This window comes from Oryzias melastigma, linkage group LG20 (genome assembly GCF_002922805.2).
Source record: "Oryzias melastigma strain HK-1 linkage group LG20, ASM292280v2, whole genome shotgun sequence".
Taxonomy (NCBI): Eukaryota; Metazoa; Chordata; class Actinopteri; order Beloniformes; family Adrianichthyidae; genus Oryzias; species Oryzias melastigma.
Genome location: NC_050531.1, coordinates 3,050,568 through 3,062,831, shown reverse-complemented (window position 1 = coordinate 3,062,831; position 12,264 = coordinate 3,050,568). Strand labels below are relative to the sequence as shown.

General features: G+C 43.9%; 1 protein-coding gene across 1 annotated transcript; it reads left to right on the top strand.

Annotated features, from left to right (window-relative positions):
• Positions 1–3,992: 3,992 nt before the first annotated feature.
• On the top strand, positions 3,993–10,764 carry si:ch211-37e10.2. Its single transcript, XM_024280630.2, has 4 exons — positions 3,993–4,968; positions 7,025–7,584; positions 8,507–8,573; positions 8,651–10,764. The coding sequence occupies exons 1-4, from the start codon at positions 4,425–4,427 to the stop codon at positions 10,174–10,176; spliced, it is 2,697 nt and encodes an 898-aa protein (XP_024136398.1). The 5' UTR covers positions 3,993–4,424; the 3' UTR covers positions 10,177–10,764.
• The last annotated feature ends 1,500 nt before the right edge of the window (positions 10,765–12,264 follow it).

Below are 12,264 nucleotides of genomic sequence, written 5' to 3'. Positions count from 1 at the left end.
TTGCTTTTTTCCCACCTATACCCCCAACTTCCTGTTGGTAGACCAGCCCACTGCGCCCATCGGTTTTTGTTGTTCTGAGACATGTGCTTCTTCGTTTTTACGTGGAATGGGTTCCAAACCGAAACTCTGCCACGCTGCTGACAGAGTCATATAAAAACACGGATCGCCGTAGCAGCTCAGACAAAAATGAGTAAAGCAATCCAACTGCGCCGCGGCTCATGCACGGAGCTTCAGCCTTAAAAAAAACGGTGAAAAATTGCTGTTATAATCTTGGGGATATATCGCGATACGTATCGTATCGTGAGACACGTATCGTGAGACACGTATCGCGATACGATGAATTTGTAGAAAACCCACAAATACATGAGTAGAGTATGCAAACAGAAAGGACTCATGCGGGATTTGAACCTTCTCACTGAGGCAAGAGTGCTAACCATTACACCACCGTGCAGCCTGTAAATTACACAATTAGTGTTACTTGTGTATTTGTTGTCTAGTAATCGGAAACTGTAACTTTCCAAGAAGTAGCACTCATTTCTACTGAAATCTACCAGGGGGTTAAAAGGTCACAGAAACTTGCATCAAAACACAACCCAACATATTTATGCAACTTCCTGTGTGAACAGCACATTCGTTCACAAGATTCACAACAATCTAACACATTATTACGCAACTGGAGACATTTAAACACAAAAATCTCCTAAAACAACAAAGCAACACAAACATTTGCAGCAAAATCTGATAAAGATATACTTGTACAAGTTTGAACAGTCAGATTCACCAAAGTGATCTCATTTATAGACACAATGGTTGGGTCCAAATCCCCCCTACTCACCGTTTTCTAGTGCTGTGCGAATCTACTCATTCCAAAATCGAGTTCACTTGAAATTTCCCAGAAGTCTTTGCGTAAAACTAGCGTGTATCGATGCTCGCTAGATTAGTGGATATAGACCACAATGCATTGCGGTCGAACAATTTTGAACAAATGATCGTGTTTAAATGTAATATTTGAATAAACATCCGTATTTTCACCATCAGAACACAGTGGAGTCATAAATAGATGTGAAATGTTCGTATTTACCGTATTTTCCGTATTTTCCGGACTATAAGTCGCACCGGAGTATAAGTCGCAGTAGCCAAAAAATGCATAATGAAGAAGAAAAAAACATATATAAGTTGCTCCGGAGTATAAGTCACACTTTGAAGAGAATAGTCCAACATTTATGAACAAATTCAACAAGCCCGACGTAACGTTGCATTTGACATCAAATGCGATTCATGCGTCAAATTCGAGTCTGCTGAATCTTTTGATGTGCGTCTAATTTAATGCTCAATGCTTGTCCAAAAATGTGTTCATAAACTAGACACTCCCATTGGAGAAGCTGTCTGAAGTTTTTAGCCTCATCGCTACATGATGGAGGCTTTGGCTGTTTATGTCGTTTAAAATACACAGAAGATACGGATGATGTTGAGAGGTTAAGTTATTTATTTTAAAGAACTCCACAAAAGCCTCTATGATCATCTCTCCATTCTGGGTTCAGGACAGCAGTTTTTTGTCTTTTTCTTACAGCGATCGTTACCTACTAGCCTGCAGGAGCTGCATCTGAATGACTGTTTTTAGCTGTTCTTCTGTCTGTTTATAACCCAGTTTGATGGCTTGTTGTCCCGCATTAGCCCAGGAAGAGAAAAATAAAAACAATAATAATAATGTCTTGATGCAAATGAGAAAAACATCATAACATCCATGAGGAGAATGATTAGATTATCAGGAACGTTTGTTTTGAACGTAACTTCTTCTGGGTTTCTGTTAGCTGACAGCAGTAGATACTGATACACAAACCCACAGTGCCCTCTAGCGGTTGTTATTGGGAAACAACTGCCAAAAGGCAACCGGTTTAAGTGGGGAAAATAACAAATATATGAGCCTATTTATGTCTAACAAAATCACATATAAGTCGCTCCTGAGTATAAGTCGCACCCTTGGAAAATCTATGAAAAAAACGCGACTTATAGTCCGGAAAATACGGTACTCGATTTTTACTACGTGAAATTGGTGACGTCATTAGAAAAACGAAAGAAAAGTAGTGAGAATCGTGTCCCAATTTCCTTTAAAATCCACTATATCACTATAGCAGTTTGGGGTTGGAGGGGGATTTGGACACGACCCATCAGATTGTCCGTTAGCATCGTGGATCTTGCTTTATGCGTCGTTACGAATTCTGTCCTTTCGCAGCATTAACATTTTAAAGATGATGTCTAAAGGACACAAAACTACCATTACACTTTACATCAGTATTTGTCCAAAAGCAAAAAATCACTCATAGAAGTATAAACAACTAGCTAAACTACGCTAAAGAGTGTCTAAACTCCTAAAAAAACGGATTCTGAGAATAAAAAAAGGACGGACAGGTGATTCACCAGGAGTCTTAAAGAAGAATTATCTAACTCTACAACTACATGTTTGAATAATGTAGCAGATGGACTTCATCCAGGTGAAGCTGGGGGACAGCCAGAGGCGAGGTCCACGGCCAAGAACAGGAACACTGATGATTCACGCGGAATCTGGAATTTCTCCCGCTCCGGACAACACATGAATCACACTGCACCAAACATTATGGTGTTAATTAAACGACATATTTAATTAACTCCAGCCCTCCTCGAGAAAAATGGTGGCTTTTTTTACAACGCGCAAAGCATGATGGGACTTAGCTGTGGGGAGGAAATCATGATTTAGAGATCTAATAAATGAGGCTGTCCAAATCGTGTTACTTAGTTTGCTTTTTTTAGCTGGAGGTTTATTTAAAACCATAAATCTGTGAGCTTAACAAATAAAAAGATCCTTTAATAGTCGAACTTTTGTGACAAACGCCAGTGAGACTCGCTCCTCGTAGTTTTATAATAAAATCACAGAAACTTTAAACTCAAATATTCCATCTTTAAAAATATTCCGCATGAGGTCTATCGAATTTAGAAATAATTCTTATTTTTCTTCAATGGTCTTCATTCTTAAAAACCAGGAGATCTAATACGTCCATAAATAGGATTAGTTATAAGTTATCTGCATAAAAGGAGATTCTCCTTTTGTTAATCTTCTTTCATTTTCTTATTTTTTATTGTAAACATGGTTTCAGAATAGCATTTATGATTGTTTATAGTGAGTTTTTTCTATTGCAACAAATAATGATAAATTAAGTCAAAATATTTTTTTAATCAATAAATAAAACTACTTTTGACCTTAAGGCGTGTAAAGATATTTCCCAGAAAGAATCTGCTTCATTGGAAATTCTATCAGTGATATCAAACATGTGGAGACGTGTCATGACTTTATTTCCTTTTTCTGCTCCATTCAGCCTCAGATAAAATCGAACTGGTTTGGACTTTAAGTGAGGATCCAAAACCTTCACATTCCTGATTCTACTGCGGGTCTCCCAGCAAAAACTTGACCTCTGCTGACTCTGTCCTCAAAACAGAGGCCGGTCTGGATGAAGGATGATGGAGACGTCCAGCTGTCCCAACAACAGGGATGGGAACTGCAGGTCACGGGGTCACAGGAAAATCAACATGGAGCAGGAGGGATGGTGACAGCCCGTTCGCGTTTGGAATGACCTCGAGAAAAGGATTCCTGGACGAATGTTTTCCCAATTCTTCTGTCTTACTGCACCTCACTAAAACTGGCCCAACCTATTACCCAGTGAAAACTAATTTTCACACACCCAATTAATTGACCTTTTTCTCACACATTTTTTTTTACCAGAATATTGTGAAACTTTAACAGGTGAATCGCTGGTTCAAGCTGAACAAAACGATATAACCTACGATATGAACATATTAGGAATGTGGGTGTAATTAGCCAACAACATCTGTTGCCAAGGAAATCTTAAAATTTAGTTTTACCAATTCTTCTAAAAATTACATAGATGTATTCGTCTCGTCCAGGCGACCAAAAAATAAAATAGTTGTTATGGAGATAAAAGCAATAGAAAAGCAGCAATTTTGAAAAATGTTTTGTTTTTTTATTATATGTCACGATTCTTGGACCATTCTGCTCAGAGCTTTAACTTTGATTTAATAAAAATCTTCTATTTAGACTTTATTTTGGTGGTGCAACATTTTTCCTCTGACTAGAGTTGAGTCCAGAGCGCGCGCGCGGAGGGTAAAGGGTTAATTTGTGGCCATGGGGAAACCTGATGCTAATTAGGTCTGAGGAATGCCACATTCTGGCATCGTGGAGCTGCAGTCCTCACAGTGTCAGGCATGGAGGGAGCCAGCAGCCATCCTGCTCCTGATGTTCCTCCTCTGTAGTCACAGTCGGGACTGTCCGAGCAGACCCGGAGGATGATCAGAGTCACCGGAGAACCTCTGTTAGGGGAGAAGAAGATTTAACCAGCTGCTCTGGAACTCCACGTATTGTTCTTTTGTCGAAGATGGTCTCAGCTGCGTCTGCGCTGCTTCTCGTCTGCGCGCTGTTGCGGAGCGCAGCTGCAGCAGAGATGTGCAGGGGGGGCGCGCACTGCACCGGCGGGGACACCGGCGACCCCAGACCGTGCACCGGAGCGCACTGCCCGGGAGGCAGATCCGTCAGATCCCCGCCACAGTTCGGCAGAGTCCCGCAGGCGGAGGGGGACCCGGCGCGCCAGGACCACAGTTCCACGGAAAGTTCTCCCGGAGGCGCGCGGAGGAGATGCGGCCACGCGGACTGCGCGCCCGCCGCGCAGCCACCCGTTAATGAGACCCGACAGTGCCGCGGGCTCGAGTGCAGGCTGCCGCCGAGGCTCCGCGCCAGAGCGCTGGGGAGGTTTTGCGCTGGAGACGGATGCGCCGCTGCGCCGGAGGAGGAGAGCGCGCCCCCCGTGCATGTGGCCGACAGAGCCGCGCAGTTTCTGGCTGATTTTCCAGACTTTGGACATCCAGCTCCGGAGCTCGGAGGAGCGTCTCTGGGGGTCCAGCTGACGTGTGACATCAAACCAGGTCTGCATCCTCCATCACCCCGTCATCCTTCTGCGCCATTTGGCACCAAACCCGAACAAAAACGCACTTTGTTGACCCCCTCACGCACATGCGCGCGAACAGGCGTGCAGAGCAACAGTGCCTCTGAAGTGGATAATGTGTGAGCTGCAGACGGCTTTGATGTGACTCCAAAGGCGCGTTTAAGGTTCAGGATCAATGAGTTAAAGGGGGGTTAGACATTTAGGAGGAATTCCAGACGTCTAAGTCTTTACTTAAGGCATAAAACAGACCTAAACGTTTGGGGAAAAATGAAATAAATGGGAAAAATGCTTATATTTAGCTATTCTTTTCATTCTTCTATCAACTTAGTGGTTGGAGTTTGATTAAGCAAGTTAAAAATAATTTTTGTCATAACTTTATGAACAGCATTATAATAAAAAATAATTGTACCTATTTAGCTTTTGGCTTATTAACATTTAATAAACTATACTTTTTTTTTAATCATTTATCTAGTTTTTGTTTTATGCTCTGATTAATTTTTAGGGTTTTTACACTTTGATACAAACTGTGTTTTTGATGTTTTTAATATTGCTGGGTTGATAAAATCGATTAATCAATCTAAGCTTAATAGATCAATAAAAGATAAAAAAAAAAAACAGAGATCGATCTAAGCACAGGTGTCGAACTCCAGGCCTCAAGGGCCGGTGTCCTACATGTTTTCCAACCAACCTGCCTTTGAAGCTCCTTATTGGCCAAACACACCTGATCCAGGTAATAAGCAGCAGATGAGGCAGAATTTCTGGAAAACCAGTAGGATGTCGGCCCTCGAGGACTTGAGTTTGACACCCCTAACGCATAATAGTAAAGTCTGCTAGCTTGATGCTAACATATAATGAGATTTCCAATAGGACAGCTAATGCTAACGCTCGGTCGACCTTAACGCACATCACTGACTAAATGAACATTTTTATAAACTCACAGAAATTAATTTTCCAAATTAATTTAAGGAAATATTTTTAAAGTAACCACGCCCTAAAACATCGTTTTTTGCTCATTCTTTCTTCTTCTGGAATGAGGTATAATGCTATAGCACGATCGCCACCTAGTGTCCAAACTGAAACGTCCTCCAGGAGAAGCAGAACAATGTTTACAATGTTTTGAACATTTTAGTTAGAACTTCTCCTTTAGAGAATCCATGTAAAAATATGATATTAACATTCTCATTATTTCACTGATACATTTACAGTACGCAAATATCGTCAAAACATATATATAGATTATTAATGTATTTCTAAACAAATTTGTCTAAATGTGTAAACTCAAAATTGAATTGAATTTAGATTAGCGAAAAAAATCAGAATTGAATCGATTCTGGAAATTATTGGTAATGTCCAGCCTAGTTTATGTGGAATTTTTTGGATGAAAAAGTACAAGTATAAATTGTATTTCTGAGAATTTCTTCATTCAAATTGTTGTGAATCAGAAGCAGCCCTTAAGTGTGACCAAAGTTACTACGGCGAGCCACAGTCTCCCTGCTCCGCTCCATTCTGATCATCCACTTCCAGACAAATCGATCCATCAGCGTCTTTGTTTTCCTCGTCTGGATCGAAACTGCTCAAATATTGCTTGCATGAGTAATGTTAGCTTTTGGGTGTAAGGGTCTGTAAGCTAGCAGGAGAGAGTGTAAACAAAGGGATGATGGGAAATGTGCAAAGGCTTACTTCCTCCCAAAACTCGGAGGTGAATTTCTGATTTTTATGTCCTCAAAACTCAAAGCTGTACAGCTGAAGAGCTCCGATATTTCTTACCATATTATTAAATTGGGTTGGGGGGGGTGAGGGCTGTAAGCTAGAGGGAGAGAGTACAAGTAGTGAACTCCTGCCGCTCTGCACAAACTAAATGACACAAGTTTTGGCTAAAAACCACACAATCCTAATTAAAAGACTACTGTGGACGCTTTGAGGAATGAAGTCCCATCAACCATCTTGATTTGTCATCATGTTTTGGTGTCAGTTTCATTTCATGGACCTATGCCCCATCCTGTTTAACATGGAAGTGAATCTGTATTTCCTCACAGGAGAGAACGAAGTCCCTTCAGAAGATGCTCTGATCTTGCACCTCCAGCTCCTCAAAGGTCAGGAGAAGCTGGTCGACGCCCTGAGAGCCCAGCAGGTGATCATTCGCGACCTGCAGCAGAAGCTTGCCGACCAACAGGAGGCGCTGCTCTCCCAGCAGCGTCAGATCCTGGAGCAGCAGCGGCGCATGTACGAGCAGATGGACGCGGTGAAGTCCCAGTACGGCCTCCTCTCTGACACCTTCAAGCAGGTCTCCTTCCAGGGCCTGCAGGATGAGCTGCAGAGCTACTTTGAGAGCCACCTGGCGGGACTGCAGAGCCAGGCTCGCAGCCACCTCCGCAAGTCCTACGTCATCCACAAGATGGACATGGACTCCAAGGTGATGGACGCTGTTGGGGAGGCTCACCTTCCCCAGCCTCTGCTGGGTTGTTCCTCCCCTTGTGGATCGGAGGAGTTCTGTGACTTTCAGAGGAGTCCGCCTCAGTGTGAGAAATGCACTTTGTGTCCACCGGGGTTCTTCCTGATCTCACAGTGTTCTCCAACGGCAGACAGAATGTGTCAGGTACGAAATCTCAATTTACCTGAGATGTCAAAACTAATGTGTGAAGATGATGGACTTTCCTGAAAAATTTAGATCAGTTTATAGTGTATTCCTGGGGTCTGCAACCTGCAGCTCTAGATCCACATGTGGCTCTTTTATCTCTCCATGGAGGCTCCTCGGACAAACATAAAATAAGTCATGGAGACTGCTGACCCAGACACGTCGACCGTTAGAATCAACAGCTCCCTTCTAATGGCTGAGTAACTGAAAGTACCTAAAGAAAAGAAATAAACAAAGCCAGAAAACTAAGACTTCCAACTCTGTACTAAAATAACAAAACCCAGCAGTGTAAGACTACCAAAGTCCAACTCCAAACTAAAATAACAAAACCCAGCAGTATAAGACTGCTGAAGACTAAGAGGGGAATAAGAACAGAAGTTATTTGAGCTTTCGTTGCTCATAAAAAAAATCTAATTTTTTTGAGAGAGCCTAGGTTTTTATATTTTTGCTTATGTTCATGCAGGAAAATAGACAATTCATATTAATTTTTAAATTAACAGAAGGTCATATATGTAATCCAAATTTCCTAAAGGCTAAAGTAAGACTATGCAGCTCCTTCTAGATGTTGATCAGTAGAAAACAAGCCCAAATGGTTCTTTTACTGTTAAAGGTTGCCGACCCCTGGTGGATTCAGACACATTTGATTCGCTTAAATTGAACAACAGTTCGTTTTCCCCGATAATCCAGAACAATTTTTTAATCTGAATACACCCAAGTAAACTCTGGTCTGGGACCCAGAACCGCTTTCTGACCCAATCTTTCAAGGTGGTAGAAAAAAGCAACAGAAAAGCCGCCATTTTGAAAAAAGTGTTTTCCTTATGAAGTTGTTTTGGAGAAGGTTCAGGGCCATACAATGCTGCTCATGACAAATTTTTTATTTCAGGACAGAGACGAATGCCTGGAACTACCAAACATCTGTGGAGAGCGAGTGAAGTGCCTCAACACTCCTGGTGAGTTTGTGGTTTTGTCGTTTACATCATACAAACACATTTCCGTCTCATGAACCGCGTCGTTCCTTCTTCTCCAGGGGGATTCAGGTGTCTTGGAGTTTCCGATAGAGAAGCCCTGCTGGGTTTCTGTGGTCACGAGTACTTCTACAACCAGGAGCTGCAGGAGTGCCAGGCCTGCTCTGACTGTGACGGTGAGCCCATCGCTGCTCCCTGCACGGCCGCCAGCGATTCGGTCTGCGGCCAGCTGTCCGAGAGCCTGCTGTCCCAGTCCTGGTCGGGAAATGTGGCAGGTCCGTCTGCCAGGACATCTGGAACCCACATCTTCTCTGGGGTGCAGCTGTACGTACGAGGGAAGGAGAGGAGCTCTCTGCTGTCCAACGAGGCGGGGCGGGTGACCTTCCTGCAACACGGTCTGGTGTGGTTGGATCACAACTTTGCAGTAAAGCACAGCTGCAGGAACTTCCTTCAGGTGGGGATGAGGCTCAACGGGAGCCAGGCGGAGGAGAGTCAGGATCTCAGCGGCATTCGGATCGAACAGCCGGACGGGAAGTACTTCCAAGGAATAAGCGTCAGCATGGGGGTGGAGGTGGAGCCCAACCAGACCCTCACACTGCTGCTGAAGAGTCCAAACCAGCACTGCAATCAGAGCAAGGACCTTCACATCTTTGACGTCAGCGCTCCGTCTTTCAGTCTCCTCTGGTTGTCTCACGACACCGGAGCCGTGGCCATGACAGCTCAGATGTCTCTGCTGGCGCACTACCAGACCAGCTACCGCCCGACGTTCAGCCTGACCTCTGTGTCCGACCCCTACATGGTCAGCCTGACCCACGACGGCAGAGCCGTTCGGTTCACAGAGAGCGGAGTGGTGAAGTTCGTCCTCCAGCAGGCGCTCTACTCCATGGGTCACACCTGCGTTCGGGAGGGCTTCTCCCTCATCGCCTACACCTCCCAGAACGGAACGGGCCGAGAAGTGATGCGGGCGTTCAAGACCGGCGTGAACTACAGGGACACCTCCATCACGCTGTCCGGCGCCGTCACCGTGGGCGGCAGGGACACGCTCAGCTTCGAGATCACGTCTCCGGCTCAGTGCAACATCCGGTACTTTGGAGACAGCACCGGCATCAGCATGCTGAGCCTCATCTGGATCCCCTCGGCGGTGTCGTCATCCCTGACGGCGACGGTGTCTAGAACCGGCCTTCCTTCAGGAGCCGTCAGGAATAAGCCTCTGCTCTTCCAGCAGGTCAGCCCCGACACCCCCCAGGTCCACCTGGCCCGCCCGGGTCAGCCGGGGAGCCAGAAGAACTTCATATTCCAGGAGAAAGGGACAGCAAACGTTGCCTTGAACCTCAAGCTGATCCATTCGTGTAATATAATCAAGCTGACGCTGCATCAGGCGGGGGGGCGGCAGGCGGCGCCCGTGGCTCAGCAGGTGTCCGGATCCAAGCCTGAAGGGAGCGAGTGGGCCAGCGTTGGACTCAGAGCTTCACTCCCGGTCCAGAACGGAACGGCTCTTTACGTTACTCTGGACTGCATTCGAGGACGGGTCAACCACATATCGCAGGAGGGCGGGACCAACGTGTCCATCCTTTGGGTCGCTCTGTGATCCAGCATCTTAACCTACTATGCAAAACCTTAATATTCCAGTTTGATGAAAACCTTTTAAAGTATTTTTAACGTGTCCTGTTCAGTTTTAAACATGGAGGAACTCTAAGTACTGGTTTTACTTCAGGTACTTCAGCTGGTTGAGTCGTGACCAAGTGAATCTGAATGGATTTTTGACATTTTAAATGTGAATACGTTTATTTAAAGTATTTTTTTTTTGCTCATTCCTACAGTTATTTAACATTAAATGTACAATGATTGTTTTTGTATGATCAAAAGTAGTAGTTTGATGGTTTTGGAAAACAATTTTCAGACAAAAAGCTTATAACGCTGGGTTCACACCGCGGAGCGCGCTTGACCTTGGCCCAGTCCGAATTCTTCCCTCTCCCTTCCGCTTAATTCGAAGCGGTTGTTGAAGTGGAAGTCGTGTCCGGATTATTATTTTTTTAAGTTTCACCCTCCAAACAGAGGGGTCTAAAGTCCACCGTTGCGAGGGTAAACCGGGTCGCGTTAAAAAGAGCTTTTTTCTAACGGGGGTGCGCTCTGAACCACAGAAGTTTACATTTAAATGTTTGTTGTAGCGTGACTTTTAAAGTTATAAAACTGCTGTTGTTCTGTATATTCAAGCAGTGGAAGCTCCACGCTAATGCTAGCAGACCGGCGATTATTGATGACCCCATCGAACGAAAGTGACGTCCAAAATATTAGATACTATCTTTCATGACCTTCGTTTGGAGGGATAAACAAAGGGGAAGGGAGAAATTCGGATTGGGCCCTTCAGTTCACACTAGCTTCTGCTCAGCTGTACTTATTTAAAGCTTTCACAGTTAATTCGACATGATCCATCTTGACTTGTCGCTAACTGCTTTCTGCCCCTCCCCCGTTGATAGTGTCTTTAGACACCCAAACCACCCCACCCCCGGTCCGTAGTTGGTCCACTACATTGATTTGTGTGTCTCTGTGTCTGTTTTTTGTGCGTTGTTTGCGGGCTTATTTGCGTTTTTTTTATTTGCGGTTTCGCTGATTTTCGTAAAAACTCAAGATGCTTGTATGAAACGTTTGATTTCAAAGATGCTTCGGGGGAGGGGGGATTTGCACGACAGCCCCACACAGACACTCACAGCAAGCCTGCATGGAGAAATGGCATCAGCTGAAATATCCTGATAGTCGCGGAGGATAATTATCACCCAAGACAGGTGTTTATTATGGATGAAACCGGAAAATTCTGGATAGAGATGTCCTCTCGCACTTAACTGAGGAAGGAGCACACACTTTCTTAAGGGACAGAGAGACGGTGATTTAATAAATGTTAACACTTTTGTTGAGTATTGATCGGTAACGGACATTCTTCAACTGCGGGGGCTGAAACAGAGACGGGGGTTCTCCGTATTTGCGGAGGTCTCCAGTCCCTAACCCCCGACGATAAGGGGGGGAATTGTGTATTTTTATCTCTACAGTCTGTTTAGATACTAAAATCTGATTATTTTTGTCAAGATGATGAAGGAAAAGTTTGTTTCAAAGCAGTCAGTGCAGGGATACAGAACATTTGGAACTTCTTTTTTTAGGTGTACAAGATCACTTTATAATCCACAGTCAGCAGCCAATCATAATTGAGTATTCACCTGGTATAACTTGACATTATGTTCAATCTGTCAACAAAATCTTGTCAATCATTCATTAAAGTAAGAAATATATTTGTATCGCTTTAGTAGTGGAAATTCACTAAACTCATAATTAGAAGCCCCCTAGTGGTCATCAGTAAAATAGCGCTGTAAGTCACTTTTTATTTTATACAAGTTGTCCGTAAACTTCCTTATTTAAAAACATCTCGAGAAACAGGAAGTAAAATATTCTTATTTGTTATATTCATTTTTTTTCCATAAAAAACATGTAAATGAAAATGTCTTAAGAGTAAATTGCTGAATGTAAAGTTGTCGTAACCCTTCAATGTTCTGCGTTAGCCTCTATGGTACAATTATTTACGTTTAGTTGAACAAAGATCCATCTTACTCTGTTCTTCTTGTCCCCGAATGCCGTTTCCCTGTGAAAAGCTGGCCTTGCACATCGTTTCTAATTGCCTCTGTGTGCG

Bases quoted from the DNA above. Each gene is read 5' to 3' on its own strand.
- si:ch211-37e10.2 (XM_024280630.2), top strand. From the start codon at position 4,425: ATGGTCTCAGCTGCGTCTGCGCTGCTTCTCGTCTGCGCGCTGTTGCGG. The intron at 4,969-7,024 runs GTCTGCATCCTC...ATTTCCTCACAG, and splicing joins GACGTGTGACATCAAACCAG to GAGAGAACGAAGTCCCTTCA. The intron at 7,585-8,506 runs GTACGAAATCTC...TTTTTATTTCAG, and splicing joins CGGCAGACAGAATGTGTCAG to GACAGAGACGAATGCCTGGA.